The sequence below is a fragment of the Myotis myotis genome, unplaced genomic scaffold (genome assembly GCF_014108235.1).
Source record: "Myotis myotis isolate mMyoMyo1 unplaced genomic scaffold, mMyoMyo1.p scaffold_m19_p_11, whole genome shotgun sequence".
NCBI lineage: Eukaryota > Metazoa > Chordata > Mammalia > Chiroptera > Vespertilionidae > Myotis > Myotis myotis.
Genome location: NW_023416315.1, coordinates 8,260,302 through 8,286,536, shown reverse-complemented (window position 1 = coordinate 8,286,536; position 26,235 = coordinate 8,260,302). Strand labels below are relative to the sequence as shown.

At 42.9% G+C, this 26,235-nt stretch overlaps 1 protein-coding gene across 4 annotated transcripts in view; it reads right to left on the bottom strand.

Moving 5' to 3' along the window:
- GLI3 (GLI family zinc finger 3) overlaps positions 1-25,946 on the bottom strand; it is a 274,177-nt gene extending 248,231 nt beyond the window's left edge. For 2 of the 4 annotated variants that reach the window (XM_036327431.1, XM_036327432.1), the window contains exons 1-2: positions 25,453-25,946; positions 11,634-11,798 (exon numbers count right to left, since the gene is read on the bottom strand). In XM_036327431.1, the coding sequence (XP_036183324.1) occupies positions 11,634-11,757 (124 nt within the window). In that variant the 5' untranslated portion in view covers positions 11,758-11,798; positions 25,453-25,946. The remainder of the gene's footprint in view (positions 1-11,633; positions 11,799-25,452) is intronic. The other 2 variants (XM_036327429.1, XM_036327430.1) reach the window with 1 other exon arrangement.
- Between the last annotated feature and the right edge of the window lie 289 nt (positions 25,947-26,235).

Below are 26,235 nucleotides of genomic sequence, written 5' to 3'. Positions count from 1 at the left end.
TGCCTGGCGAATGATGAGGCAGGGAAAGTCTCCCCCAGAGAAACCAATCAAACCATTGTGTGGCACAGTCAGACCTTTTCAGCTGTCAAGCCAGAGAGCAGGGGAAGAGATGAAAGAACGCGGGATGAAGCTACCATTTACAGAACCATGTGGGAATGGTCTCCTAAGATTTAATAATTGGGATGGAACTCAACTTTCTAGCACTAAAGGGGGAAAAAAATAGAAGAGAGAAGAGTCAAAGAAAGGCGGGGGGGAGGCAAGAAAGGAAAAAACAGCAGCCTAAGTCAGACTAGGAATAACTTTTATATATAAATGTCCCCTACCTGAAATGAAGTCCTATCTATAAAAGTAAAGGGGAAAAGAATGTTATTAAAAAAAGAAAAGGAATATTTAAAACCTTTGATATCTTTCCTCTAGGTTAAGCTGCATTACATGTTCTGATTCCTACCTCTTGTGCAATTAATTCATAGTAGCAAAACAATAACAAAAAAAGCCCTCATTAATATAGCTGCCTTGTAGTTTTAAGTATAAAATGGCATTTTAAATTGGCCTAAAAGGAAACAATTCGTTGATTGGACACAAAAAAGATTCAGACTGGCAGACACTAGGTTATATATTTCCGAGCAGCGTTCAAGTATATTTTAGTTGCGATGAATGCAACAGGACCTATTTAAATAGAAAGGGGGGAAAACAAGTAAGTTCTGCTAAGAAGACCTAAAACATCATGAATTTTTTAAAAACTCAAAGTCAAATACTGTCAGATACTAACTGTAGTTCTAATGCTTTCTAATATTACTGGTGACTCATACTTCATGTATTACCATACCGAGTTTAAAAAATAAGTATTTGTTGAAATTTTAGAGGTGCTGGAAACTATTCTGTTTGATTGCAGTGGTGGTTACAGGCCTTCTTGGATTTGTCAAAACTCATAGATCTCTACACCAAAAAGAATAAATTATGTTGTTTGTAATTCTTTTTAAATAAATAAAAATTACAACTGATCTACTTGGAAAGATTTCCATGTAAACAAGATGAGAAGGTTTGTACTTTCATCCTCACCTCGCCTTCTCCTCTGCCTGGGACCCTCATGTTTCCCAGTGCTGCCCGCACATACTCGAGGCTCTCAGGGTGTGAGCTCCCTGTTAAAGCAATCTCTCTCTCTCTCTCTCTCTCTCTCTCTCTCTCTCTCTCTCCCTCTCCCAACCTGGGGCTCAAAGTGGTGCAAGGATGGAAGGCCATGCACTGCCTCCCTGGAGGGAGACTCCTCCCACAAGCACTATTTTGCCCCCGGGGCTTCCACTCTTCAGTTGCTATTTCTGATTCTGACCAGTTTGTTTCTGGAAATATGAATTATCCACATCACATGATCACAAGTAATGAAGGGCAACCCAGAAACTTTCCACAAACAGAACACATCATACTGTGGCTTCTTTTTACTCCAAAGTTTGGGAAACAGCCCTGGCCGGTTTGGCTCAGTGAAGAGAGTGTCCATCCTCAGACTGAAGGGTCATGGGTTCGATTCTGATCAAGGGCACACACCTCATAAATCAGTTGCAGGCTCAATCCCCTGCCCCGGTTGGGCACGTGCGGGAGGCAACTAATCAAATGGGCCTCCCTCACATAGATGTCTCTCTCTCTCTCTCTCTCTCTCTCTCTCTCTCTCTCTCTGTCTCTCCCCCTCCCTTCCACTCTCTCTAAAAATCAATGGAAAAATATCCTCAGGTGAGGATTAACAAAAAAAAAAATAGGAAAATAAAGTTTGGGAATATCTATTTTTTCCTGATTTATCTGAGCACCCAAAAAAGTGTTTTTTAGAGTAAAAACACAATAGCTATATACAAGAGAAAAAAAGAGCCTTAAGAATGGCTGATTTCAACCTGAAACTACAATGAATGCGAAGTACACCCTAAAAGTAACTGAATCGTTAAATCTAAACTCATGCCAATTTCAGCACTAGTGGTTTGAAGTACTATTTCCTGACCCCAGCTCCTATTGTCAACTTGCCTGTTAAGCTACGCCCTGATGACCACCACATTTTAAGGACCATTAGCCAACCCCACTAATTCTCTCAGATTGCAGCTTAACCACTTACAGATTATTAACATATGATATTGTACCAAAAGGAGTGAGATTTAACATTGAATTAAATCCTACCAAATTATATCCAGTAGACATTATTACTATCCTATATAATAAAAGGCTAATATGCAAATAGGCCGAACAGAGGAACAACCAGACACTATGATGTGTGCTGACCACCAGGGGGCGCATGTGGAACATGGTGGGCATTGGCCATGGCGGGATGGTGGAACAGGTAAGTGAGGGTACCAGACCAAGGTGGGGCACCGGTCACTGCCATCGGGGCATGCCTCTGGTAGTTACTGAAAATTCTTTGCTCCCATGCGCCGCGTTCTCACCCGGCGCTTGCACCCGCTGCCGGTGCCTGACACTGGCCAAGGTTGCTCGGCACCATCAATGGGTGCGAGTGGTGGCTGCCAGCCCTGGTTGCCCCTCAGGGCTTCTCCACCTCCCCCTGCTCCTGAGGGGCAATCGGGGCCAGCAGCCACCTCTCGCATCTGCTGCTGGCGATGGCCCCACTTGCACACGCTGACAGCTCCAGAGCTGCCACTTGCACCCATTGCCAGCGCCAGCCCCATTCGCACCCTCAGCCGGCGCTGGAGCCACCGCTCACACCCGCTGCTGGCGCCTGGCACCGGTCCTGATTGCTTGGGGCCGTCAGCGGGTGCAAGTGGTGGCTGTCAGCCTGATCGCCCCTGAGGGTTTCTCCACCTCCCCATGCTCCTGAGGGAAGATCGGGGCAGCAGCCACCACTCCCACCCACTGACAGGGCCAGTCCCCTCTCACCCGCTGCTGGCGCTGGCCCCAATTGCTCCATGCTGTCAGCGGTTGTGAGTCAGGCCGGCACCATCAGCAAGTAGGAGCCGTGGTGGGAGCAAGACTGCCAGCAGAGAGGGGACTAGGGGCTGGGCGGGGGTGCGGAGGATGAGCAAGACAAGCACCTGTGCCCACCACAGCCTCACAGCCCACAGTTCCTTTCAAGGTGCACGAATTCGTGCACTGGGCCCCTAGTTACTAATAATAGCTTAACAGGTTTGGGTACTCACTCTACCAACCTCAGAGATGTTAAGTAATTAGCCCAAGACCACACAGCAATTAAGCAGTAGAGCTAAAATTCAAACCTTGGCATGAACATTAACACTTCTGCTGTGCTCCGCATAGCCCAGCGATGGCGAACCTTTTGAGCTCGGCGCGTCAGCATTTTGAAAAACCCTAACTTAACAACTCTGGTGCCGTGTCACATATAGAAATTTTTTGATATTTGCAACCATAGTAAAACAAAGACTTATATTTTCGATATTTATTTTACATATTTAAATGCCATTTAACAAAGAAAAATCAACCAAAAAAATGAGTTCATGCGTCACCTCTGACACGCGTGTCACAGGTTCGCCATCACTGACATAGCCCCCTGCCTACACTGAGCCGAGTAAAGTTCTGGCAAGCTTATTCAGTGTCTGCTGAGAACCTCCCAGCACAAAACACTGAACGGGAGGTGGGGATTGGCATGAGGAAAAAACAAACCAAGTGCTACTCTCCAAAAATTCTAACTAAAATGAAAAAATTAAGTATTATGGGGGGGAGAGAGAGGGAGATGAGTAAATGAAGCACAGGGAATTTTTAGGGCAGTGAAACTATTCTGTATGACAGTGTAATGGTAGCTACATGACATTATATGTTGGTCAAACCCATAGAATGTACAACACAAGGAGTGAACCCTAATGAAAACTATGGACTTAAGTTAATAATGGTGTATCAATATTAGTTTATCAATTATAAAAATGTACCACTCTAATGCAAAACATTCATAATAGAGAAAATGGTGTGGGGATGAGGAGAAGGGTACATAGAAACCTTATACTGTCTGCTCGTTTTTTCTATAAACCTAAAACTTCTCTAAAATATAATCTAGTAATTAGAATTAAATATAAAATACCCCCCAAAAATCAAGTGTTATTAGGTAAGTCCCAAAAGGACCCAAAACTGTATGGAGAAAAAGAGATTGAGGACATAGTTACTTTTGAGAATAATTTAAACATGCACTGATCTTAGGAAAAACACTTGTTCTATGTAGAAACAATATGAACAAAGGCAAAGAACCCCACAAGTTAGCAAAATATAGGTTATGGATGGGACGTTGTAGTGGCAGCATATCAAATTGCAAAGTCAGACTGGGGTCAGATTTTGGAAGTAGCTGGGAATCACTGAAGGTTCTAGAGAAGGGGTGTGGCATAAGCAGAATAGTAAAAAGATGCATATGGCAGGGGCAAATGCGATGAAAGAGAATAGGAGAGAACAAACGCAAGGTGACTGGAGAGCACCGTTGAGCTGCAAGAATTCTTACAACATGCAATACCTGACTATTTAGTCAGGGGCACTGACCTCTTTTCCCTTAGATTGTCAAATAAAAAAATGACAATAGCCAACACAACAATAGCCATCCGGTGAATCAAAATCCGCGGTCAGATCAACAAAGAATATATTTTTGGCGTGCCAGGGAATTTTAGTAATTAGTGTATGTGTGCCATGAGATGAAAAAGGTTGAAAATTGCTGGGATATAAAGGTTGCTTTACCATAATTGTCTAGGAATGAGGTAGTAAGGTTTTAAATAGCACAGTGCAGTAGCCGTCCTTAAGGGACACATGGGTGAGTAATTACAGAGGAAAATCTACCAGGACCTCAAAACTGGTTCGTACATGGGAAGCATGAGAGGAAGGGGTCAAAGGTGACTGTGCGGTTTCAAGCCTGGGTGACCACAGAAAAGGCGATATACTCAGCCCAAATAAGAATACAGAGGTTGCCGGGGTTCAGGGACATGTGAGTTTGAAGCTCAAGAGAGCAAGGGTTTTTAGGAGAAGCAGATTATTCGTTATTAGTTAATTGGTTTAAAATGTTAAATCTCTTTTTAAAAGAATAAAATCTAACTTTAATCCAGCACAACCACTCTGTGAATGGGTATCGCTGACTTGAAGGGAAACAGTTTAAATAATCAAGAAAAATAATCAAGACAAGGGAAATGCGTGGGCTGTTTCTAATGCAAAGACATATAATCAACATTAGTTTTCAAGGTTAAAAAAATCAAAATAAATTCTCTGAAAATTATCTTCCCTATTTTCTGACTTAAAAAAAGGCACTCAGAAGGTAGAGAAACTTTGATACATCTCATAAGACGTGCAGGTCTGGTCACATTTGGAATCTGTGAAACATCTTGAACTATTTTTCGGAGTCCAGCAAATTCAAAACTGATTTTGCCAAACATTTTTCCTTAATTTGAAAACCAATGTGTATTTTCAAAAAAAAAAAAAATAATAATAATCCTTTTGTTTGGATTCATAACATTTAACTTATCCACACGATTTCTCCTAAGAACAATGGCTGACATTTGCTAAGATCTTACCATGGGAGGTGCTGTTAGAATGGTACAAGCATCAATTGCCTCACTACTCTTCCGGGAGCTTTTGAAGTGGGTCGAAATATTTACCTTGGTAAGTAAATGAAGAAACTGGGACTGTGAGAAGTGAATTTCCCCGCGCTCACAGAGCTAATCCTTGGTGTTGCCAGAACCCAATCCACAGCTTTCTGACATCAAAGCCTGTGGGTGCCCCTCACCAGGACCCTACAGAGTGAAACCTGTTTTATCTGACAGTCCTTTCCCTCCAACTGTCACATGCCAGGAAACGGGCCGTGGCAAGAAAAGAAGGGTGGAACACCTAAAGGGACAAGAACCCAAAAACTCACAACCTACTGTCTATATGGTATGAACTGCACAGAACTAAACCTTCTTACTCCCAGCCTGGAGGCCACAGAAATCACCATCACAATTAACAACTATGTGTTGGGCAGTTTAAAAACAAATCGTAAGTTCAAGGGGGAAAATAAAGTATCTCCTTATTGTTTACAGACCATTCATACCACTATCCCCTTGAAAACCTCAAAAAAAGCCCCTGGCCAGGTGGTCAGGTGGTTCAATTGATAGGAGTGTCATCCTGTAACCAAAAGCTTGCAGGTTCAATCCCAACCAGGGCACATTCCTAAACTGCAGATTCAATCCCTGGTCGGAATGCATATGGGAGGCAGCCAATCAATGTTTCTCTTTCACATGAATGTCTCTCTCTCTCTCTCTCTCTCTCTCTCTCTCTCTCTCTCTCTCTTTCTCTCTCTCTCTCAAAATCAATGAAAATGTATCCTCAGGTGAGGATTAAAGAAAAAAATTTAAGCAGAGAAAAATCAAGCCCTTCTTTTTGAAAGAATCAAAGTGAACAGGGAACTTCCTCTCTGTTATTAATAATCTATCAATTTCGGTTTCATATTGCATCACCATTAGTCTAATCATTTCAGCTGTCTATCACTTTAAGCTGATAGTTCCCAATAACTATCAGATCTGATAAAAGATCCCCAAGACCATGGCCTACATGCGTTTATTATTATTTTCCTTCTTTCTTTTTTAAAGCAGAGGAATCACAAATAACAAATATGAGACAGAGTGGCGAGATGAGGAGGCTGCCTCCGGCTCCAGCTCTCACAGCCATTGCAGTACACTGAGCTCCATAGAGACAGCGCCCAGGCAAGTGCGAGCCGGGCCCTGGTCAGCTCTGTGCTCGCTGAGAAAAAGTAACTAAACTTGGGCAAAGGAGGCCCTAACAAGCCAGGAGGCAAAACGTCATCATACGCTTTCTGTGTGCAAAGTCGCCGGAAGGAGCACAAGCAGCAGCCCCCAGATGCTTCAGGCAACTTCTGAGAGTTTTCTAGGAAGTGCTCAGAGACAGAGGAAAACGTGAAGACAACACAGCAAAGGAGCACACGGCCTGTTAGGAAAGAAATGGAAACGTATATTCCCTAAAGGGGAAACAAAAAAGAAGTTCATGGATCCCAATGTCATCCAGGGGCCTCCTCCGGCCTTTTTCTCGTTTTGTTCCGAGCATCCCCCAAAAATCAAAGGAGAGCATCGCAGCCTGTCCACTGGTGATGCCGCAAGGAAGCTGGGACAGATGTGGGATCCCACTGCCCCAGGTAACAAGCAGCCAGTGGAAAGACGGCGGCTAAGCTGAAGGAGAAATAAATACGGAAAGGAGCCTGCTGCACACTGAGTTAAAAGAGAGCCTGATGCAGCAAAAAAAAAAGGAGTCATCAAGGCTGAAAAAAGCAAGAAAAAGAAGGACGAGGAGGAGGAGGAAGATGAAGATGAAGAAGATGATGACCATGACTAAGTTGAGTCTGGTGCAGTTATTTTTCTTGTCTATAAAGCATTTAACCGCCCTGTACTCATTCACTCCTTTTAAAGAAAAAAACTGACATGTAAGGCTGTGTGAGATTTGTTTTCAAACTGTACAGTATCTTTTCTTGTACAGTTAGCACACTACCAAATGTGCCTTTAGATAGCTCTGTCCCGGTGGTATTTTCAATAGCCACTAACCTTGCCTGGTACAGTATGGGGGTTGTAAATTGGCATAGAAATTTAAACCAGGTTCTGTACTGGTGCCCGGAAAAAAATTAGTTATATATGGGGATGGTAGTTTTTTCATCTTCAATTGTCTCTGATGCACTTATACGAAATAACTGTTGTTCTGTTAACTGAATACCACTCTGTAGTTTAAAAAAAAATTATAGCTGTTTTGTTGACATTCTGAATGCTACTGATTAAGCACAATTTTAAATAAAAAATACCAGCTTGCTCCTTCAACATATATCCATACGCCAAAAATGAGACAAAACACTTCAAACTGAAAAGTCGACATTTACAAGTCATTGAAGAAAATTTTATAAGATAATGAGAATGTTTAAAACATTGAAAGAGCCATATTAAAAAAACTTTTCTAACTTATAAAACACAACATATAGCTTAGAAATCAATACCAGAAACAGATTATTAGGGCTTTTAACTTATAATATATTAGGATATTTCCAGATTTTTTTAAGTAAACAATAACACTAAATATCTTAGTGCACATTTTATATGTAAAAGACACCGATTCCAAAAATGATCACTTAATCACTATTGTACTGAACAAATATCCAGAAAATCAAATGTCTTCTCTTTTGTCATTTATGCTTAATAAATAACAGTGAAGCTTAAAACCTAAGTATGGCACATGAATCACACATTTAGGTTTCTGAGTAAAGAGTACTAAATGCTTTATATACAAAAACCAAATTTGTCTTCTTTTTTTTTTTTCCATAGAAGACTTAGAGCATAGTTTTTAATTTGTGTTATTTTAAAGTTCAGTGTTAAGAGGCAAATGCTTACTTAAAATGCGGTTCGAGGTTTTTGAACCATACCTTTTCGTTGTGTGTGCTTAAACAAAACTCTGTATGAATGTTATTCTAAAGCAGATACTTAGTTGAGAAAAGAAAGAAAACAGATCTGTAAGGACATGCATTGGAATGTGCATGTTTGGCTGGAAAGCTCACAATCAGGTACAAACTGCAGCACGATAATGGCTGGGAAGTTAATGAAGTCAACCTCGCAGCACCAATAACAAATATGTTTGTTTGCTCTACTTTAATCATGAAATTTTGGACAGGAGAGAAAATTCATGTAATACATTCGCTTGGTTCCTGGTGCATTTTTAATTGTTCATTTATAAATTCCTGAATCTCAGAGCTTTGTAAAGGAAGCATAAGAACCTCCCGGAAACTAGCAACCAGTACGACCTACTACAATAGGATCCAAAATATTTTAATTTCCTTTTTATGAATAATCTTATTACAGGAATCCAAGCACTTCTGAAATGTTTGGAGGAAAAAAGAGGAAGAAAGGGAAGCAACAGAGACAAAACAGATGGATGGGCCAATGACCATGGCAATGGCAGCCACCAGCCGGCACACACACGGAGTGTCAACCTTTGAAAGTGCCCCCCCATGAGCTCTAAAACCCAATGGGGTACAGGACCAAAGCCCAGGTACTAGCTGTGTGACCACTTCTGAGTGCAGAGGAAAGCGTGCAACTAGACAGAAGCTTGCAGAACAAAGAAAAGGCCGGGCCATCCCATCCCATGACCATGGCGCTTGAGCTGTAAAGAGACTGAACTAGATAGATGAAACCTGCACAGGACTTTGTTTAAAAGGTCATTACAATTACTAGCATTGCTTACCTAAAGGTCATTACAATTACTAGCATTTCACAATCACTGAGAAAGAGGTTTATATTCCTTTATTTTACTTTTCCCATCACTAAATTTTTTGTGCTGGTTTTCCTTTAACCTTCCAGTAGGGTTTCAATTCATGCTTAAGAACAAAACTATTTTTCTTTTATTTAGATTGGGTCTTTATGTCATCCCAATATAAAAAGCAGTAAATCCTTTAGAAGAAACAGGAACCCTGGGAAAATGGCGAGAATTACCAGGATTTCTAGGACAGCTGTCATTGATGTAGGCGCCCTGCAAACATGACTAATGAGCATTTGCCCCCAACAGGGATAGGTTTTGCACCCCTTTAGAAGGCCATGGGTGCTTCAAGGGCACAGGCTGATCAACGGGGAAGCCAGTGGCATGTGATTCAGAAGTCAGTTCTGTGGTTATTCAGACTCTCGGACTAACTTTGTAAAACATAACTGCTCCTTCTTTGGATAATGCTCTTGAGTAGCTTCCTGGCTGCCCCAGGACTGCTGGTTTAATTCTGTTCCTAGTCACCCTAAAGGGGTTCATAATGGCAACCCCTGGTCAGAGTGGCTGAAGACCACGGCAGGAGCACCAAACACGTCCTGAGCATGTGTGTGGGTGCGGGAGTGGCAGAAGCCGCAGCACCTTCAGGAGAGCAGACCACTGCTGTTCCTCTGCTGAAATTCACAGAAACGACAGTGGTTCGTAGGGGCTACCCATACCACAACCCCTACCTCCTCACACTCCTCCCTTCTCACCGGTTCTCTCACACACATCCACACCCCCCCTGCACATTCACACTCAATGCACTTTCACACTCACTCACATCAGCTACAAAGATAACCAAAAGTCCATGTTTCCCATAAAGCAGAATACGCAGACAGTGCTTATTCCTACAAAAGTACTATTAAATTTACCAAATAAGCAACACTGCATGGACTGATTCTACTTCTGAAATAATAAATTTGTCTAACTTTTAAAAATTCTAGGGGGGGAAAAAAAAGTCACGTGGTTTTTTTATAACTACATTGGAAGAATAATGCCAATACCGGGCTCAATTAAAATAAGCTCCAGTTCTGACTTGAAACACCAAAAATAAAGGGAGAAGTACAGATATATTTTCATGTGTTTGTAAAGTAAATTCATTATTTTAATGAAGACATCAATATATCTCCCTAAGGATCAATTCTAAACAGGACTCACTAGCCAGCAGGTTTAACACTGGCCGGCCAGCCCCTCCCCTCACCCGGTCAAGCCAGCAATGCACACTGGGGACATCTGCGAAGGACACCTGAGTAGCACTTACTCACCATGGATGAGGATGGGCACAGAGACCAGGGGCAAGCACCTCAGTCTGTCAGCTCAGGCAGTGCCAACCGTCAGGACAGGAAGGTGCGGTGTTTTTACTAGATTTCCGCCCTTGGAGTCTATGATTCTGACTCCCCAAATGTATGTCAAAAATACTGTAAATCAACCTAGTAAAATCTTTCTAGGAATAAATAAAACATGCCCACTGAGAGGGAGGTAGCAGGTTAGCTCATGCAAATCAGTGTGCCCAGGTACGCAGTGTCCAGGAAAGGGAGAGCAGGCCAACCAGGGCATGTGGAAGAGCAGCGTGCAACGCGGGGAGGCCAGGGCAGCTATTGACTCTACAAACTGCAAAGGTAGTAACGGCCTCCGAGGTGGAAAAGCAGGGAAAGAAAGCGAAGGTTACTATTGACCTGTGCAGTCCGTTATTTCCAGAAGGGGCTCTGGAATTCATTTTCAATGCTCCACGCTTGACTTGAAATGCCTCTGAACACTTTGCTTAAAATATTAATATAGCATGTAGAAACAGTGAACTAACTCTATGCTATCTCTGAACACAAATTAGGTAAATTAAATTTTTATAAGCCAACAGCAAAACCTGTATCTCAGATATTCATGTTACCTTGAGGCTCAACCATTAACTTCTAAACTCCTTTAAAGCGGACTACTTAAGAGTTGGGGGTAAAGGAATCCCGTCGCTAATTTTGACGAGGCAACTTTTGTGTCTTCTGTAATAACTAATAACTTTTTTTGACTAGTGTAGGCTTTTCCACGTGAAATGAAAAGGATTCGGAACTCCTGCCAGACCAATCAAGATGATTTCCAAAATGCCCAAACAGGAACTTTCTATGATAAACAACCCATCACATATACATCTCAAATTAGAAAATTGGAAAGAAAACATGTTGTTTTGGTGCCAAAATAGAGATTACAAAAGCCTGCCCATCTTGTACTCCCTCCCCCCCAAACCCCCACACCCCCACACCCCCCCCCACACACACACACACACACACTTCAATCCCATCTGCTTTCTTTAGCCCCTTCTAGAACAAACACTGGTCCAGGTGCAGATACTCAATTCACAAGGAATGCAGAGAACATAAAAATGACGGTAGGGTTGGCTGCTGGTAATCCCCGAGGCTGCTTACCATTGGAAGTAGTGCTGGAGGCCACCGCTTTCTCGCTGACATCTGTTCGAGTAGAGCATTTTACTACAGAATTCTCAACTTTTTTCTTCTCAGTGGTCAGGGAGCTGTGGGACTGGGCCTCCATGATGCCTTCTCATTACTTCAGCTCTCTGGTACCAGGAACACCTGAAGGACACAACAGCGTCATCAACTTCAAATAAAAGGGGGAAAACAGCTCCCTCAAAAGCCCACTCACTGTGCCTGTCCCCTGAGGAGGTGCCCACCGCTTTAGCAGGCTCAAAACATGGATGAGCCTTCCCTACATGTTTTCTTGCAAAAATAATGCATCAAAGTTTTATTAACAAGCCAGTCATAGTGTCTGCACGTGCAAAAGGAGAACAGACGGCAATGTCCATAATGTGGGACTTTCCCCAAATTCCTACTGGGCATTTGTTATTAAATGATCTAAATATCTCAATTTACAGCTGTGTTTATAGTGCGAAACCCAAGGGTCACATTACTCTTTTAAGCCACATCTACAAATGTCTCTTCAGGTGGCCAACTTTATAGGAAGGGGCATTAGGACAACTTTCCAAGCAGGGGAAGGCTTTTAATTAATTAGATGTGTTTAAAGAGAGTGCAATTTCTCAAACCCAGGCCCTACTCAAAGTTCTGAATCAGAGGATAATTCAGGTCAAGAAGCCAGTGATTTTTGCTTCCTCTCACTGAGATACCTAAATTGCAATATGCTTCTTGATCCTAATTGGCTAGGTAAACCAAATTCTTTAAGCTTTCTTAAAACATGAGACCATTTCAAATCATTTCAGTTATATTTTTTTAAACAAACATAGGTAATAGAACAACACGCTCTCGATCCCACAGAAAGTCAAAAGACTGCCAACAGAAAAGACTGGAACCACTTAAGAAATATTAAAACTCAGCTAAAGGCAAGTTCAGTTAGTCAGCCTTTCACTGGCTTCATTCATGTGATAAATCGCCCTAACTCATCATTCATCAACTTTCACTCAATTTGGTGTCATGTTCTTTTTTTTTTCTTTTTGCAGCCATGAAATACAAGAATACAAGAAAAGATGACAAGTACCCTCTCTAGAATGTTTTCTTCCAGCTATCTAGATTGTAACTAACACTCATGGTGGGCATTTCTTCAGTTGAGTCATTTGCTTCTTTTCTACATTTAGCAAAAATGTTCCGCCAAAATGATTACTGAAATAAAATAAGCAACTGCCTAACCAATAAAAAGAGTTAAAATAGCAGATGATATATTTAAGTCATCCTTAACTCAGATTTGCAAGGAAACTGCAAATTCTTGATTGTACAAGAAATCTGGAATTCAAGTCACTAGAAAACTTTAAGACCCAGAGGCCGCATACCAGCTTTTCCACTAACTTCCATTTCTTTCCCTTGATTACTCAGTGTCATTCATTGTAACACACACAAGTTATTTAAGAATAGCTTTTCTGGAATAAATAAGAAAAAAAAAAGAAAGAAGCACAAAGTTAAATTTACAAATCAATTGTAAGATCCACTGCAAATTCAGAAACAGCCCTCAGAGAGCCCTGACCAAGTACACCAGTGTGAAGGAGCTCACAAGGTCCTTTCACAGGGCTGCCACCCTGCACAAGTCCAGGGCAAGGCCTCGTTACCTAAACAGAGCTGTTCGGTGCCTGGTTTCTCATCTGTCACATGACAGAAGCACACAGTGGGACTTAGCCTTGGGGGGAGGAGGTGCAGTCCTCTTTAAGAATATGTTAGAAGTTATGGATCCTCTCCGTAGAATATCCTTAAACACTCAAGTGTTCACTTAATTTCAGAGGGAACACGGACCCCCCCCCCCCCCCAAGCTTTTGCATGAATCCAGATGAAGACCCTGGAGGGAGAAATGTTTGATGGCCCCTTCTAAGCTCTAACAAATTCCTTAATTTCGTAACACTCCCCCAAAACTGATTTAAATATCATCTTTAAAGTATTCCACAAGAACAGTTCAACCCCAACCACAGCTCTGTTTCTCAGAGTGGTACAAGAGCCACTTGAATCTGCCCTCTGTAATGCTTGTGAAGCATTCAGATTGCCAGGTCCAACCCCTTAATATCTGGGAGGGTGGCACCAGGGAACCTGCATTTTAACCAGCACTACTGATGATCAGGCGCACTAAAGCTTGTAGGCAACTGCTCTGCAGACTTTTGTTCACTGCTTACGTACTCGGTACAATAGGTCCCAAATGAAGTCTTAGCTGACTGCGCAAGCTATGCAGTCATAAGCTATCAATGAACTGCACTCCAACTGAATTCCAACAGCCTACCTGAGTCTCTAGCCCAATGAACTCTTCATCTGGAATTTTTGCTGAAAGTCCATCCCACCTCCAGACAGTAAGCTCCATGAGGACAAGCCTTGGCTATCTTCCCAGCACCTCAGACCCAGAAGAATGTGTAGTAAATAGAGGATCTAGTGAGGACCCCATGACACAGATGGTGACTAAGTCCTGATCCGATATCTTAAATCTTACATGCCATTGGTTTAACTATATGTCTTTACTCCAGTGTTTCTTTGAAAACTGGCAATTACATAAAAGCTAAAAATTTTAACAGGAATCTTTAATTAGTCAAAACACTCCATTCTCAATCATTTTGGATAAAAAGGCATTTACTATAATTTCCCCCCTCAAAACACAGTTTTATTGGTTGAATATGAATGGAGTTTACTAAATTCAAACTGCAAACAGAAACAAGCCATTGGACCAGAAAAACCCATGAAGAGATGGGATTCCTGGTAAGAAATCAGCCTCTTCCTTAGTAGACAGAGCTAATTAACAGCAGTGAGGAGACAAGTCACTGAAGTTCCTTGACAAACTTGGTTTTGGGAGTTGTTGGTTTTTACCCCAAGCAAAGGACTTCAATTTAACAAAGTAATAAACCCTCCAAATACTCATCACTGCACAGAGGGACTCCTGTGAGAAGAGGTAAAGCCCCAGGCACTGACTGAAAAATCACACTAATTAATGGTCCCAGAGAATACTAATTCCTACCCTCCACCCCGCGTTTGAAATAGATTTTTTTTTTTAAAAAAAAGGCCCTTTAGTCACTCAAGAGTCGACCTTCTTCTTCTATTTTGACGACTTATTTTTGGATCTCATTAGTAAGTAACTAATTATTTAAAAGTGTGGCTTGTGTTTGAAACAAGGGCTATAAAAATGGCAACTTGCCAAGGCAGACATCTGCTTCCTGTATATCCCTATAAATTATATCAGTTTATTTTACTGATAAAATCACAACTTTGTCCCTGTCAGTTACAAAGGAGAAAGTTTTAACATTCTAGACTCTGACACCTCATCAACACTCTGCACCAAGCCTCAGTGAGCAGAAGAGAGAATCCGCTTCGAGCTGTAGTGGTGGTTCTTTTCATAGACTTATTAGCCAAGTTGAGAAACTAAGTCCTGAGCTGATACCCAAAAGCCTGAGGTGTAGAAGGGGCCTGTAAAAATTCCGGATGGAATCCTAAAGCATAAATAATTGGGGAAAGAGCCCAAAGTACTACTTTTAAAACCTGGAACTTCCTAAACAATAAAGCACAATTTATTTAGAACAGAATGATCAAGGAAAACATTTCGTTCGGTTCTGCTTTCACTTCAAAGATTTTTCTCTGAGGAAAATGCAACAGTTTTTTAGATGTGAATGAAATGAGACCTTTTCCCAACCATGGTTCCTTTTCTTACAACTCCACACTGTTCTCCTTCCATCCCTTTCACCACTGAAACCTTACATGCAAGGTTGGCTGGCCTGCCCCTTGATATTTTATGCTGATGAAGAAGAAAAAAAGAAAACTGTAGCGAATGGTTGAAACCCAGCAGTTCCAGTATTTAAAAAAACACCAAAAAAAAAAAAAAAAAGCCTGCAACCAAGGAAAACTGTACTAGTACTGCGTGCGTGCTGAGGCCTGGGGTCTCAGAGGTAAACGGAGGGGTAAAGATCCCTTCCTGAGAGCAGTCATGGCTTTCCCCCCCTCGATGGTCCCTGAACCTTTGTAATTTCCTGCCGGCCTAAACCCTGGGCACAATGAATTCCAGAGCCCATTTTACATCCTATCCTTCTCCTAGTAGCAACCTGCCTGCAGGTGGGTCCTTTCTGTCTAAATTATGAATCTGAACTTCCCAATAAGGCATCTAAAGCCTCTGGGGTTACTGACCAGCAACATTTACCAAATTCGTGAATTCTTGTGGGGACCTTTCACACAAAAAGCCTAAGGAGGCCCTCCCTTAGAGTTGCCACTCGGGCTGCAATGAGAAGAAGAGAAAAAGAAAACAACCCCACCAGAAACTTCTATGTTTGCCTATCAGCCCACTGGAATCACGTCTTTTCTTAGGCAAGGGGGCTGGGTGGTTTTGTCTGCGCGCTGGCTCGCAGCGTGTCCCCACCGGGCTGCCTGCACGTGCGGACCCTCATGCGGTTCCAGAGCCCGATCTTCACACCCTGGCACCTCCCGCCGCGGGGGCCTGCCCTCCGGGTCCCGCGGTGCTGGTCCGTGCTGGGCGCCCGGCCGCACGGTCCTCTGCTCCGCGCCGCCGGGCCGCGGCTCCTTTCCCGGCCGCGGGGCAGCCACGGGCGGCGGCTAACCCCGCGCCCAGCGCGCAGCGCGCACAGGGCTGGCTCCTCTGCAACCGCTGGCGTCGGGGCTGCGGGGCGCTCGCCGCCGGGTGCCGTCCGCATTCCAGCAACCGTCTCCAGAACGTGCCAAGCCGGGCGGAACAATCGGAACCCCGCAGGGCCTCTGCAGCCAAAGGAGCGCCCCTTATCACTTCCATCGCCCCGGTGATCTGCTCCACGGGAATATTCTAATGAGGGCCCGGCGGCGTTTCCAGCAGACAGTTATCCGGGCAGCCCTGCTGCCATTCGCACAGCTGTGTGGCCAGCTGAATACAGAGGTGCCACTTTCCAGATACTTTGCAATGCGACACCCTGTGTGTTGCACGACAGTAAAACACTGGGACCACTTGGAGTCCTTAGGAAACCAACGGGGGTGAGCCTCGCTCATTCAACTTGTAACTCACCATCCACTAACCTGGCTCCCAAATACCGTTTCTTCAAGAGTCCTAACTGCATTCTGGTGGAGTGAATGGGTAAGGCGCACACACATCTCAGTGCGTCTGGGCGAGGGAGGCCCTCGGTGGAATTCCAAAGTTCAACCTTCATCCATGAGGCTTTTGGTAGTAAATCACAGAGAATGAAAAAAAATCAAAATCTGGAAAGGTGCAGAAATCAGCCTTTCCCCTGGCAGGTCTCTGCGGTGAAACCTGGGATCCACACGGAAGCAGGATTCCTTTATCCTGCTTAAGATTTTTAGGAGAAAGCACCAGTACTACAACCACCATTTAAAATAATGTTTGAACTATATAAAATGACTTGCTAATCTAAGGTGAAATGAGACAGCGATTATAAATGATAATGCATGCTCTGTGAACAGCAGACTGCTTCATTTACTTCCCTAATCCAGTTGGTTTATTTCTAAGTTGCTTAAATTTGGGCAAAATCTCTGTTTGATTTTTTTCTTAAAGTATTTTAAAGACTTCAAACAACTAAGTTAAAAGCCTGATTAATGGTAACCTGATCAGTTTCTGATAGGTTAAAACAACTACTGCCAATGAGGGATCAGAAAGAGAAGGCATTCCAGTGGGCAGAGCAGAGCTTTTAACAGCAGTGATTAAGCCCTAAGTAAGAAATTATTCTGTGCAACTTAGGGAACTATTGCTCAAGTGGAATAAGGCCTTTTTTTGGAAGAAATTATATTTACTTACACCTGCCTATATGTTTATAAGCTGAATGTATTGATGCTTGAAAAATCCAGAAGGCACCAGCCTGTGAGAGGATTTGGGGGGGGGGGAGGGGGGGGAGTCTCCCTATATCACTGAGGAATGAGGAATGACATTTCACTCATACTTTATTGCTACAGATTAGCTGCTACTTCAAGATACTGCTCTTAAGAAACCATTCAGGTGAAATTTCTATTAGATAGTTATACCATCCTATATCATTAAAACTCAGTTCTTAAAGACAATAAATCGTTTAGGGAGAGAAATTTCTAAAAATCAGAAAGCACAGACCTGATGCTGATTTTAACTTTTGATCAATTCTGAAAGTTTGAGTTTCAATGAACAACATTTAGGGAGTTTAAAATAGTTCAGTGGATTGAATACAATCGTGCATTAGAGTTAACCTTTTATAACTGTCTGGTGTGGTGGTTGTTTCTTTCTGCTCAAAAAAAATAATTTCTGGACTTAAAATCAATTAGATATGCATAACCCCTGTGACACACCAACAGTTCCTAAGTTTTATAAGGCTTCCTCTCCCTTCCCTATCTGCACTGCCTCTCTTTTCTGCAAGAAAAGAAGCTCAACATCATAAGTTCTTAATGAAATTGTGATGAATGTTTAACTATTTTTTTTAAGTACAATTATTTTCCTTTCTATATGATTTTTTCCCCATAATTAAAGCCTAAAGCCTTGGTAGCCTAGAGAGTTTCCCAAATCTGCTGCATTTTGTTTTCAATCTTTCCATACATTTCTGAAGCTCTTAATATCTGATAAGCAGTATTCATGATCGATACCCAAATGAAATTACTTGAAGGGGAAACAATTACCTGGCTAAGGATTAAGTAAATTTGGTTTTAGTAAATTAACTGCATCAAAACTCTTAAGAAACCCATATATTGAACTTCAACCACTGAAAAGCTTATTTGACAGGAAGTAACTGTTATTACAATGAAAATCACAAATGACATTGTGTGTGCCAGTTTTACTTTTCTGCTATATGTAATTAAAAAAGATTATCAGCTACTCTTTCTCTACTGCCAGTAATACTTTATGAGAAACATGTGATGGGAGTATGAGGTCTGTATTTAATAGTTGTTACCATTTTTGAGTTCTGCTGAAACTGTAAAACACCACCAGCCCAGTGTACTTTGGTTAGGCTTAGCACAAAGCACCATGCACAGCAGGTGCCATTAACGAATGAGCAATAATGTGAAGCAAGCTGGCATCCCTACTTTCTTAGAGTTTGCTGGAGACAGACAATCCTCAACTCAGACAGAAAATGAGATCTTAAGGCTGATAAATCAGTTATCAATCTAACATCAGCTAAGCTCACAAAAAAACAGTGAAATCACAGTTTAAAGCCACAAATCACAAAAACAACCCGAAGGATCAAAGGTCCCATTTCACTGAACTTTACAGAAATTAAAAGTTTTCACACATCTTCAGAAGGGGAAAAAAAAAACTAAATTTAAAAATTATTCATATAGAACTTCCATAACTTTTGGTTCCTAGAACCATGTGTGTTGTGTCTTTACAATAAAGCTGATGGGGGTAGAGTGCACATTCTATGATTAATAATTTACTTTTAAGCCATCACAAATATTAGACCATTACCTGCTGGGTGTTAAAATCAACTAAAGATAACCCAAAGATATTAAGCTGCTATTCTGTGAAGTACTACTCGTCATATTTTATCCTCCCAATTTTTAAACTTGTGATTCTTGAACCTCAGTTGCCATTTAAAAAGCAAATTTTTCAAAATTTAAGAATTTTAAATGAAGGTTCATTCAGTGAAAAATTACTTCCAGTCCACTAAGCCTATAAACTTTGCTAATTCAAAGACAGAATTCTTCAGTTATCTTTTTTTCACCCCTCCCCCAATCCTGCACAAAATGCCAATGTAAACTATACCAAACTGCACGCCCTCCCCATGAAACACTTTGGCGTGCAGTTTCATTTGAACAGCCAGAACTCAAGCAGCAGATGTTGTCCTGAAGTGGCATGGCCTGGTCCACACTTCTGGCCCTTCCCTTCAGGTTTCCATATAGTTTAGTTCGTTAAGGCTTCATTCTGAAGCTGCTGGCTGAGGCTTCTTTACACACAGATAACTCTCTTGTTTCTTGTTTTTGTTTTTACAAATAACTCTCTTGAAACTAAATTATTCTTTTAAAAAAAATCACAAAATGAAATCAATAATAGTGTTAACCCCCTCATTCCTTCACTACTGCAATTTCAAAGTTACCGTTCATGTGAATTATGAGTTTTCCATCTCTTTTTATCAAAAATGAATAGTTTATCATGTAAAGCACTCTGGAATATTGTTAGGCATTTTATGTAATCTTCAAGGAAAGTCAAAGTAGCTAATGCTAAAGTTTCCATATGAAAATAAGCAAATAAGATGTCACAATGCATTCTGAAGGTATTCCAATAAACAGATTTAAATAAAATTACACTTATCTCCAATTATTTTATTTAATTTTGTGGCATAAAGATTACTCAAATATACAGTCAAATGCTTATGTTTAAAACATTCTCTGTCTGTCTCTCTCTCTCTCTCTCTCTCTCTCTCTCTCTCTCTCTCTCTCTCTCTCTCTCTCTCTCACACACACACACACAGTGTCACCCCCTTCCTCCAAAAAAGAAAAGAACCACTAGCTGTTTCAGGCCAGCAATCAATCCAATTTACTGCAGGTACAATTTATATGTACAGTCCACTCCACGACAAAACCACAGTGTGATGCCAACCGGGCCCTTAAGAAAGTTCTCCCCTAAATCTCTGGAAAGGAGCTTTAAAAGAAAGCAAGGATTACAGTCAGCTGGAAGGTAGGGAGGGGACTTACCTCAAACCCAGCCAAGCGGAAATCAGAGCAGTAATTCTACAAGTCAACAGAGTACACTTTCAAAGCTATAATGGTGTGAAGAAGTGCTGGGCAGCATGGCCTGAAGGCAGCACTAATACACTGATGACTAATGGCTGGGCTGGGGCAGACAATGAATTTGGGGACTGAAAACTAACAGAACCCATGCAGTACTTTGACAAATGGGCTTTCACAATTTCATTCATTGACTAACCTTTAAGCACAAAATTGGCTCCAGTTCTCTTGGGAATTACATGACATGTTGCTGGACGATGATGTAAGTATTTTCTTTTTTTAATTATGACTCTTATGCAAAATGCAAAAGCACCATATATGAGGACACAACTATAGGTGCTGCAGATGAAGATGTGGAGCTCAGTACAATATTACCTTTCAGGAGGTGCTGAAACGTTCCAATGCCACCTTATTAACTATGTAATGGCTTGTTCATTCATTTTCTTTAGAGAGCCATAGATTTTCTGGGACATTTTGTCTGGTTGAAATAGACACACACAGAACAAAAACACTTTCACATTAAAAAAAAAAATAATTAAAAGTGATTATGAGTAGCTTACAAATGTGTCACTAAAAATATGGTGCATTTGTAATTGTAAGTGGAAAAAGTCTAATTTTAAGGGCCAGGAAGAGGAAAAGCGCCTTAAGACAATTACAGCACCATGTAACATTTGCAATGAAATGCACTTACTAACATATTTAACATCTAATTTCTTTCAAACAGCTCCCCTCTCTCATCCCTGCATAACAAGCCTTTCAATTAAAAAATAATAATTCCAGCAATTTTTAAAGAAAGAATGAAATATCTCAAGTGTCTCTAAATTAACAAATAACACTTACTCCAGACAGCATTGCCTTTAGCAGCTCCTAAAAACTTAAGAAACGGATCTTAAAACAGGAAGCTTAGTGAGCTCATAAAACTGTTGTTGGAGCCAGGAACACATAGCATATTTAATCTGCAAACTGTGAGAGTCTACAGTGATTTCAGCAAGATCTGAGGCATGCCCTTAAGGTTTGCTGGGATCTGGGATTAGGGGGTTGATAAGAACCTCTACTGCCCATGGACATGTTTTTCTTCTGCACTTAAACACAAATGCACAGAGACGTTTGACTGCTGCTTGGCGTTACTGCTCAAGTTATATAAAAGCTTGCAGCTCCTTTTGCTGTCAATATATCAAAGTTTAAAAAAAAAATCATCAAAGTGTGAAATTTCATTTAAAGTCTTCACCGGTCTACAGCTCTATTTCACAGGCCCATCAAATAAAAGTAAAGATGAAAAATACACTGAAAGTACTTGAAAAAGTTTGCAGCAGTGCCCCTGCCCTGTTGTTGTTTATTCTGTCTCCATCTCTTTGCTTTGAAACTAGAACAAATCAATTTTCATCTAGAAAAATGACAACATAGAGTGAAGGGCAGCAACTTCTACTCGGCTTTAATTAAAAGACAACCTGAAGGGAATCTTTTGCTTAACAAATTAAATACACACACATTCCCTCTCTATCACTTCAGCATTTTAATTGCCTCTCATATATAAGTTGGCAGAAAATTTCTTGACTCTTCCAAAACAAATCAGATTGACTATAGAATATGAACGCCAGCAAAACTAAAACCTCCTTCAAAGAATTCTTTAGCTGGGGATTTACAACAATTGCATAAAGAAGAAAAGTCTGACTTTTAAGATAATCTACTATAGTCTAAAAGCATTAACATTCCATTACTAAGGTTTTCTTGAGGATTTCATGACTCATTGATTCACTTCTCCTTCAAGACTGGTTTTTCCTAGTACATTACTGTCTCTATAAGTGAGTGCATAGAACAATGATCATTAAATTGTTTCCTTTCATAAACTCCCAAACCCTAACTTCAAAAACTGAGGGCAGGATGATCTTAGAGAGTAGGATACCTTACACAGAAGGAAGGACCTCTAACTAGCTAAGAAAACACAGAAGTCTGAAACCCTTACAACATGCAGATAATTAAGAAAACTGGCCTCGAAACAAAGGGAAGTTAAACTTTTAGGCTTGGGGATCAAACTAATAAATTAATGACTCTTTCATTAAATAAGTAATGAAATAACTCAACAAAGTCATTTTTCATCCGTACTCATTTTCTCACTTCTGTGTGTAGTTCTTTGCAAACCAGACATACAATAAAATGTGTTTATACCAGGGTTTAATCAAGGAATACAAACTCGTTAAAGGTACCGGGAATTGGTAGGTATCTGAGTTGGACCTACTATTAATAATAATATAACCTACACCTTTTAAAAGGTGTTTCACAAGACACCTCTCACATTCATTCGACTCATTAAGGCATCTTAAACCAAAGCTTCCCTAGGCTGACTTTAAGAATTATATACCCTGAAAGGATACTCCCTTAGGCAGGGAGTTTTTAATTAAATAGCTTTTAGTATAATATAAATCCTCTTCTCTTTATAAGTATGCTGTTACAACTAATTTATATATTATTTCATGTTTGTTTTAGGTATGACTATAGTCCAACGGGCCAAAGTGTTTGCATACCAGGTTGTTAAGACCAATATTTCCTAACATAAATTATTTCAATACTTCACACAGTTTACATTAAGACCGATCACTACTGCCTTATATCCCCACAACTGAAATACTGTTATGCCTTAGAAAAAAAAAATGAAGAGATTTTTAGGTTATTTCACTACTTTAAAACATAGCATTTTCCTCTTTCAAAATAATCTTGACACATGTAATTAAGAAACTGTCAGACTATTATTAATTTTTAATTTAAAACCTAAATGAAATAATTACAGGAATCAATCAATAAGGCACCTATTCAAATTACAGAGCAATTACATAAATACTCAAAATTAATACTTTAGGCCAATTCTTGACAATTTCAGTCTATAATATGCTAAGACATCAAACAACACAATAAGCATAACATGGGAAGGATGAATAGTTCCTGCCTTGGACTAAAATGAAATCATTTCAGTTGGCCAAGCAGAGCTCTCCACTCCCCTCCCCCCTTACCCCCCACCAGCCATGCCCAACCCACTCAAGCTACAACTCTTTTTAAAAGTTAATTTATTTCCACAAGACACATATTTCAGAGATCTAAAAAATCGCCTCATCCAAATTCTGTACAAAATCACATGGTGGGGGGGAAGCCTAATTATTGTGACTTTCCAGCAAAGTGCTCTGGAAAGAGGAATTGGGGGAAAGGAAAGGAGAAAGGAAAGCAGGAGGTGTTTTTTAGAACTAATCATACCAGCCCGGTTCATGGCACTGACTTTTCACAGTAGCCAGCCCTCCAGCCCTCTGAGAGGGACCAAAGTTTTGCCACTACAAAATATGCCTTTTGGGATATTGATTTTTAAGTTAGTTATAAAGCAATGAAAGGCTCAGGAAAAAACCTTGGACCCTCCCTCCCACTTGCCTGCCTAAAGGAATTCAGATAGAAAAACCTGCTTTAAGGATGGGAGCAGCAGCATAGCATCATCATACAAAGTAAATGTGGTTGACAGGGAAAAATACAGCAAAGCCTGTGTTTTGGATATTCCTCTATGTCCAGTTCTTTCTGGGTGGCCCAGCAAGAATTTGTTTACTACGTGTTTGCTCTTCCTCATCTACCTGTAAATTGCCTGCTTTCCTTTGGAAATCTCAGTCCCCTGCCTCCCTCTCCTTTGTCCAGAATGGCACATAAACCTCAACAGCCTAATGCCTCCTTGGGTCTCATATCTTATGGCACCCTTGAATATACATCTGTGATAAATTTGGACTTTTTTCTCCCCCTGTTAATTTGTCTCGTGTTAATTTGATCATTAGCCCAGCTAGAAGAACCTAGAAGGTGGAAGGAAAAATTCTACTTGGTCCCCAAACCTCTGACTAAAGGGCTCTTTTACTTGGAGATGAGGACAGTCCATCATTTCAAAACTGAAATGGCAGCTGGAAAATGTGGAACAGCTGGCAAAGAGCTGGGAGAAAATGTTTTACATAAATACATGTACATATAAACTGGCAGAGGGCCATGAGCACTGTACCCAAGGCCAGAATCTATTGGGCCACTGCACACCAGGGAGAGGAGAAGTTGGGAGGCCAGAGAACTGCAAGGAGGATGGATGCCTCCTGAAACCTCTTTCTGCCAGGGGTCAGCCAGGGAAGCCTGGGTCCAGCCTCGCTAGGAGTCCGGCCTCTCCGGGGCATCTCCGGAAGCAGGTGCAATCGGGGACAGGACCACAGAGTCGAGGGAAGGGGGAAAGGCCCGGGTGTGCAGTGGTGCTTCGGCAACTGGCAGTCTGCTTTAAAAGTCGCTTCACAAAGTCTCCAAGTTTGGGGCAAATATTTACGCCCTCTACCCTCCTCCCGCCCATTTCCCCTCCTAACTCAAGAAAGTGACTGTCCCCTGCAGAGCGGTTCCTGCACAACTCTGTGCAAAGGCGGCCGCTTAAGTGATTATTGCAGGGGGCACGGTTATGTACACCCCCCGCACTGACTCCCTGCAGCTTCTAACGCTTTTCTCTCTCTTTTCTTTCTTTTTATTGTGTGTGTGTGTGTGTGTGTGTGTGTGTGTGCTGTCCCTGAAAAAGAAAAGAAATGAAAGAATCCCAAATCATCTACAGATGGTACAACTTTCACTTTTCCTCTATTACAACGGAGGCGCGCCTCTCCCCGGGAGCACCCCGCTCCCCCGCCCTCGGAAAGGAGGCGCGGGCTGGACGCACCCCCGCAGCCGCGAGCCCCGCGCGCCCCACCGGCCGCCCGCCGCGCCGGGCACCCGAGGGGGGTGAATCGGGGCGCAGTCGGGCGCCCAAGCTTCGGGGTCTAAGGTAGTTCCTCTCCACCCTTGAGATGGGGGGTGGGGGGTGCGGTGCGCCCATGCAACTGCTGTAAACTTCGTCCCCCTCTGGGATGTGCAGTTCTCCAGTCCGTCTCCGGATCCCGAGGGGTCAGCCACTTGGAAAGGGAGCTTCCAGGAGGAGGAAGCGAAGGAAAGCCCGGCTCTGACGCCTTACCCATTGGCTCTGTAAAGCGGGGCGCCTTTGACAGCCATTTTCGCTTCCTCCCGTCCCCCCGATTGGAGACCCCTCGGGACCTGGCAGCGCCGGCGCGGCCGCAGGAGCCGGCTGGCCCGTGCGGGGCCCGCGGAACAAAGAACTTCGGGCGGGACGTACCTGCGGCGGCGGCGGCTGTCAAGTCCCCTAACTTCCCGGACACCCGCGTCCCGGGCGCGGGCGGGCGGTCCCGGCTCCGCGAGGCGCGGGGCGCCGGCCGCTCGGGCGGCGGCGGGCGGCGGGGCTGGGCCCGGAGGGTGCGGGCCGCCGGCGGAGCGGCGCGGGCGGCCGCGGGGAGGGCGAGTCGGGGCGGCGAGTGTGCGCGACCGCGAGTGAGGAGCGCGCCCGAGGAGCAGCCCCTGCCCGCGCCCTCCCGCCCCGGCGGCTCCGGCATCGGTTTCCAGGACCGTGTAACCCGATCCCGCCTGACTCACAGGCCTGAGTGACAGCTCTGATTTGGTGAACCCACGGGAAGGAGGGAGCAGGGGGAGAGAGCAGGCCCCCGCGGGCGCCTCTCCGGGCATCCAATCGACTTTCTCCCCGAGGGTCCCGGCCCCGTCCGGGAGCCCCGCGCGGGACCAGGAGCCCCCGCCCCGGCCCGGCGCCGCCCGCGCTCCTCCCGCGGCGGAAAAGTTGTCCCTCGGCTCCGCGCGCCCCTCCCGCCAGTTCCCTCCTTCCCTCCTCGCCTCTTCCTCCTCCTCCTCCTGCAGCCCGTGCTCCTCCTCCCCCAAGTTTTAACAGATGTTGCGGGACTCTCCCCTCACCCTCGTCTCCCTCTTCCCCCGCCCCGGCCCTTTCTTTCTGCCTGGCGGCCCCTCTCCGCGCGGTGGGGACGCGCGGCGCAGCTGGAGCCGCAGGGGGCGAAGTTGGGAAAACTTAAGAGCGCAGCTCGCCTTACTTTTG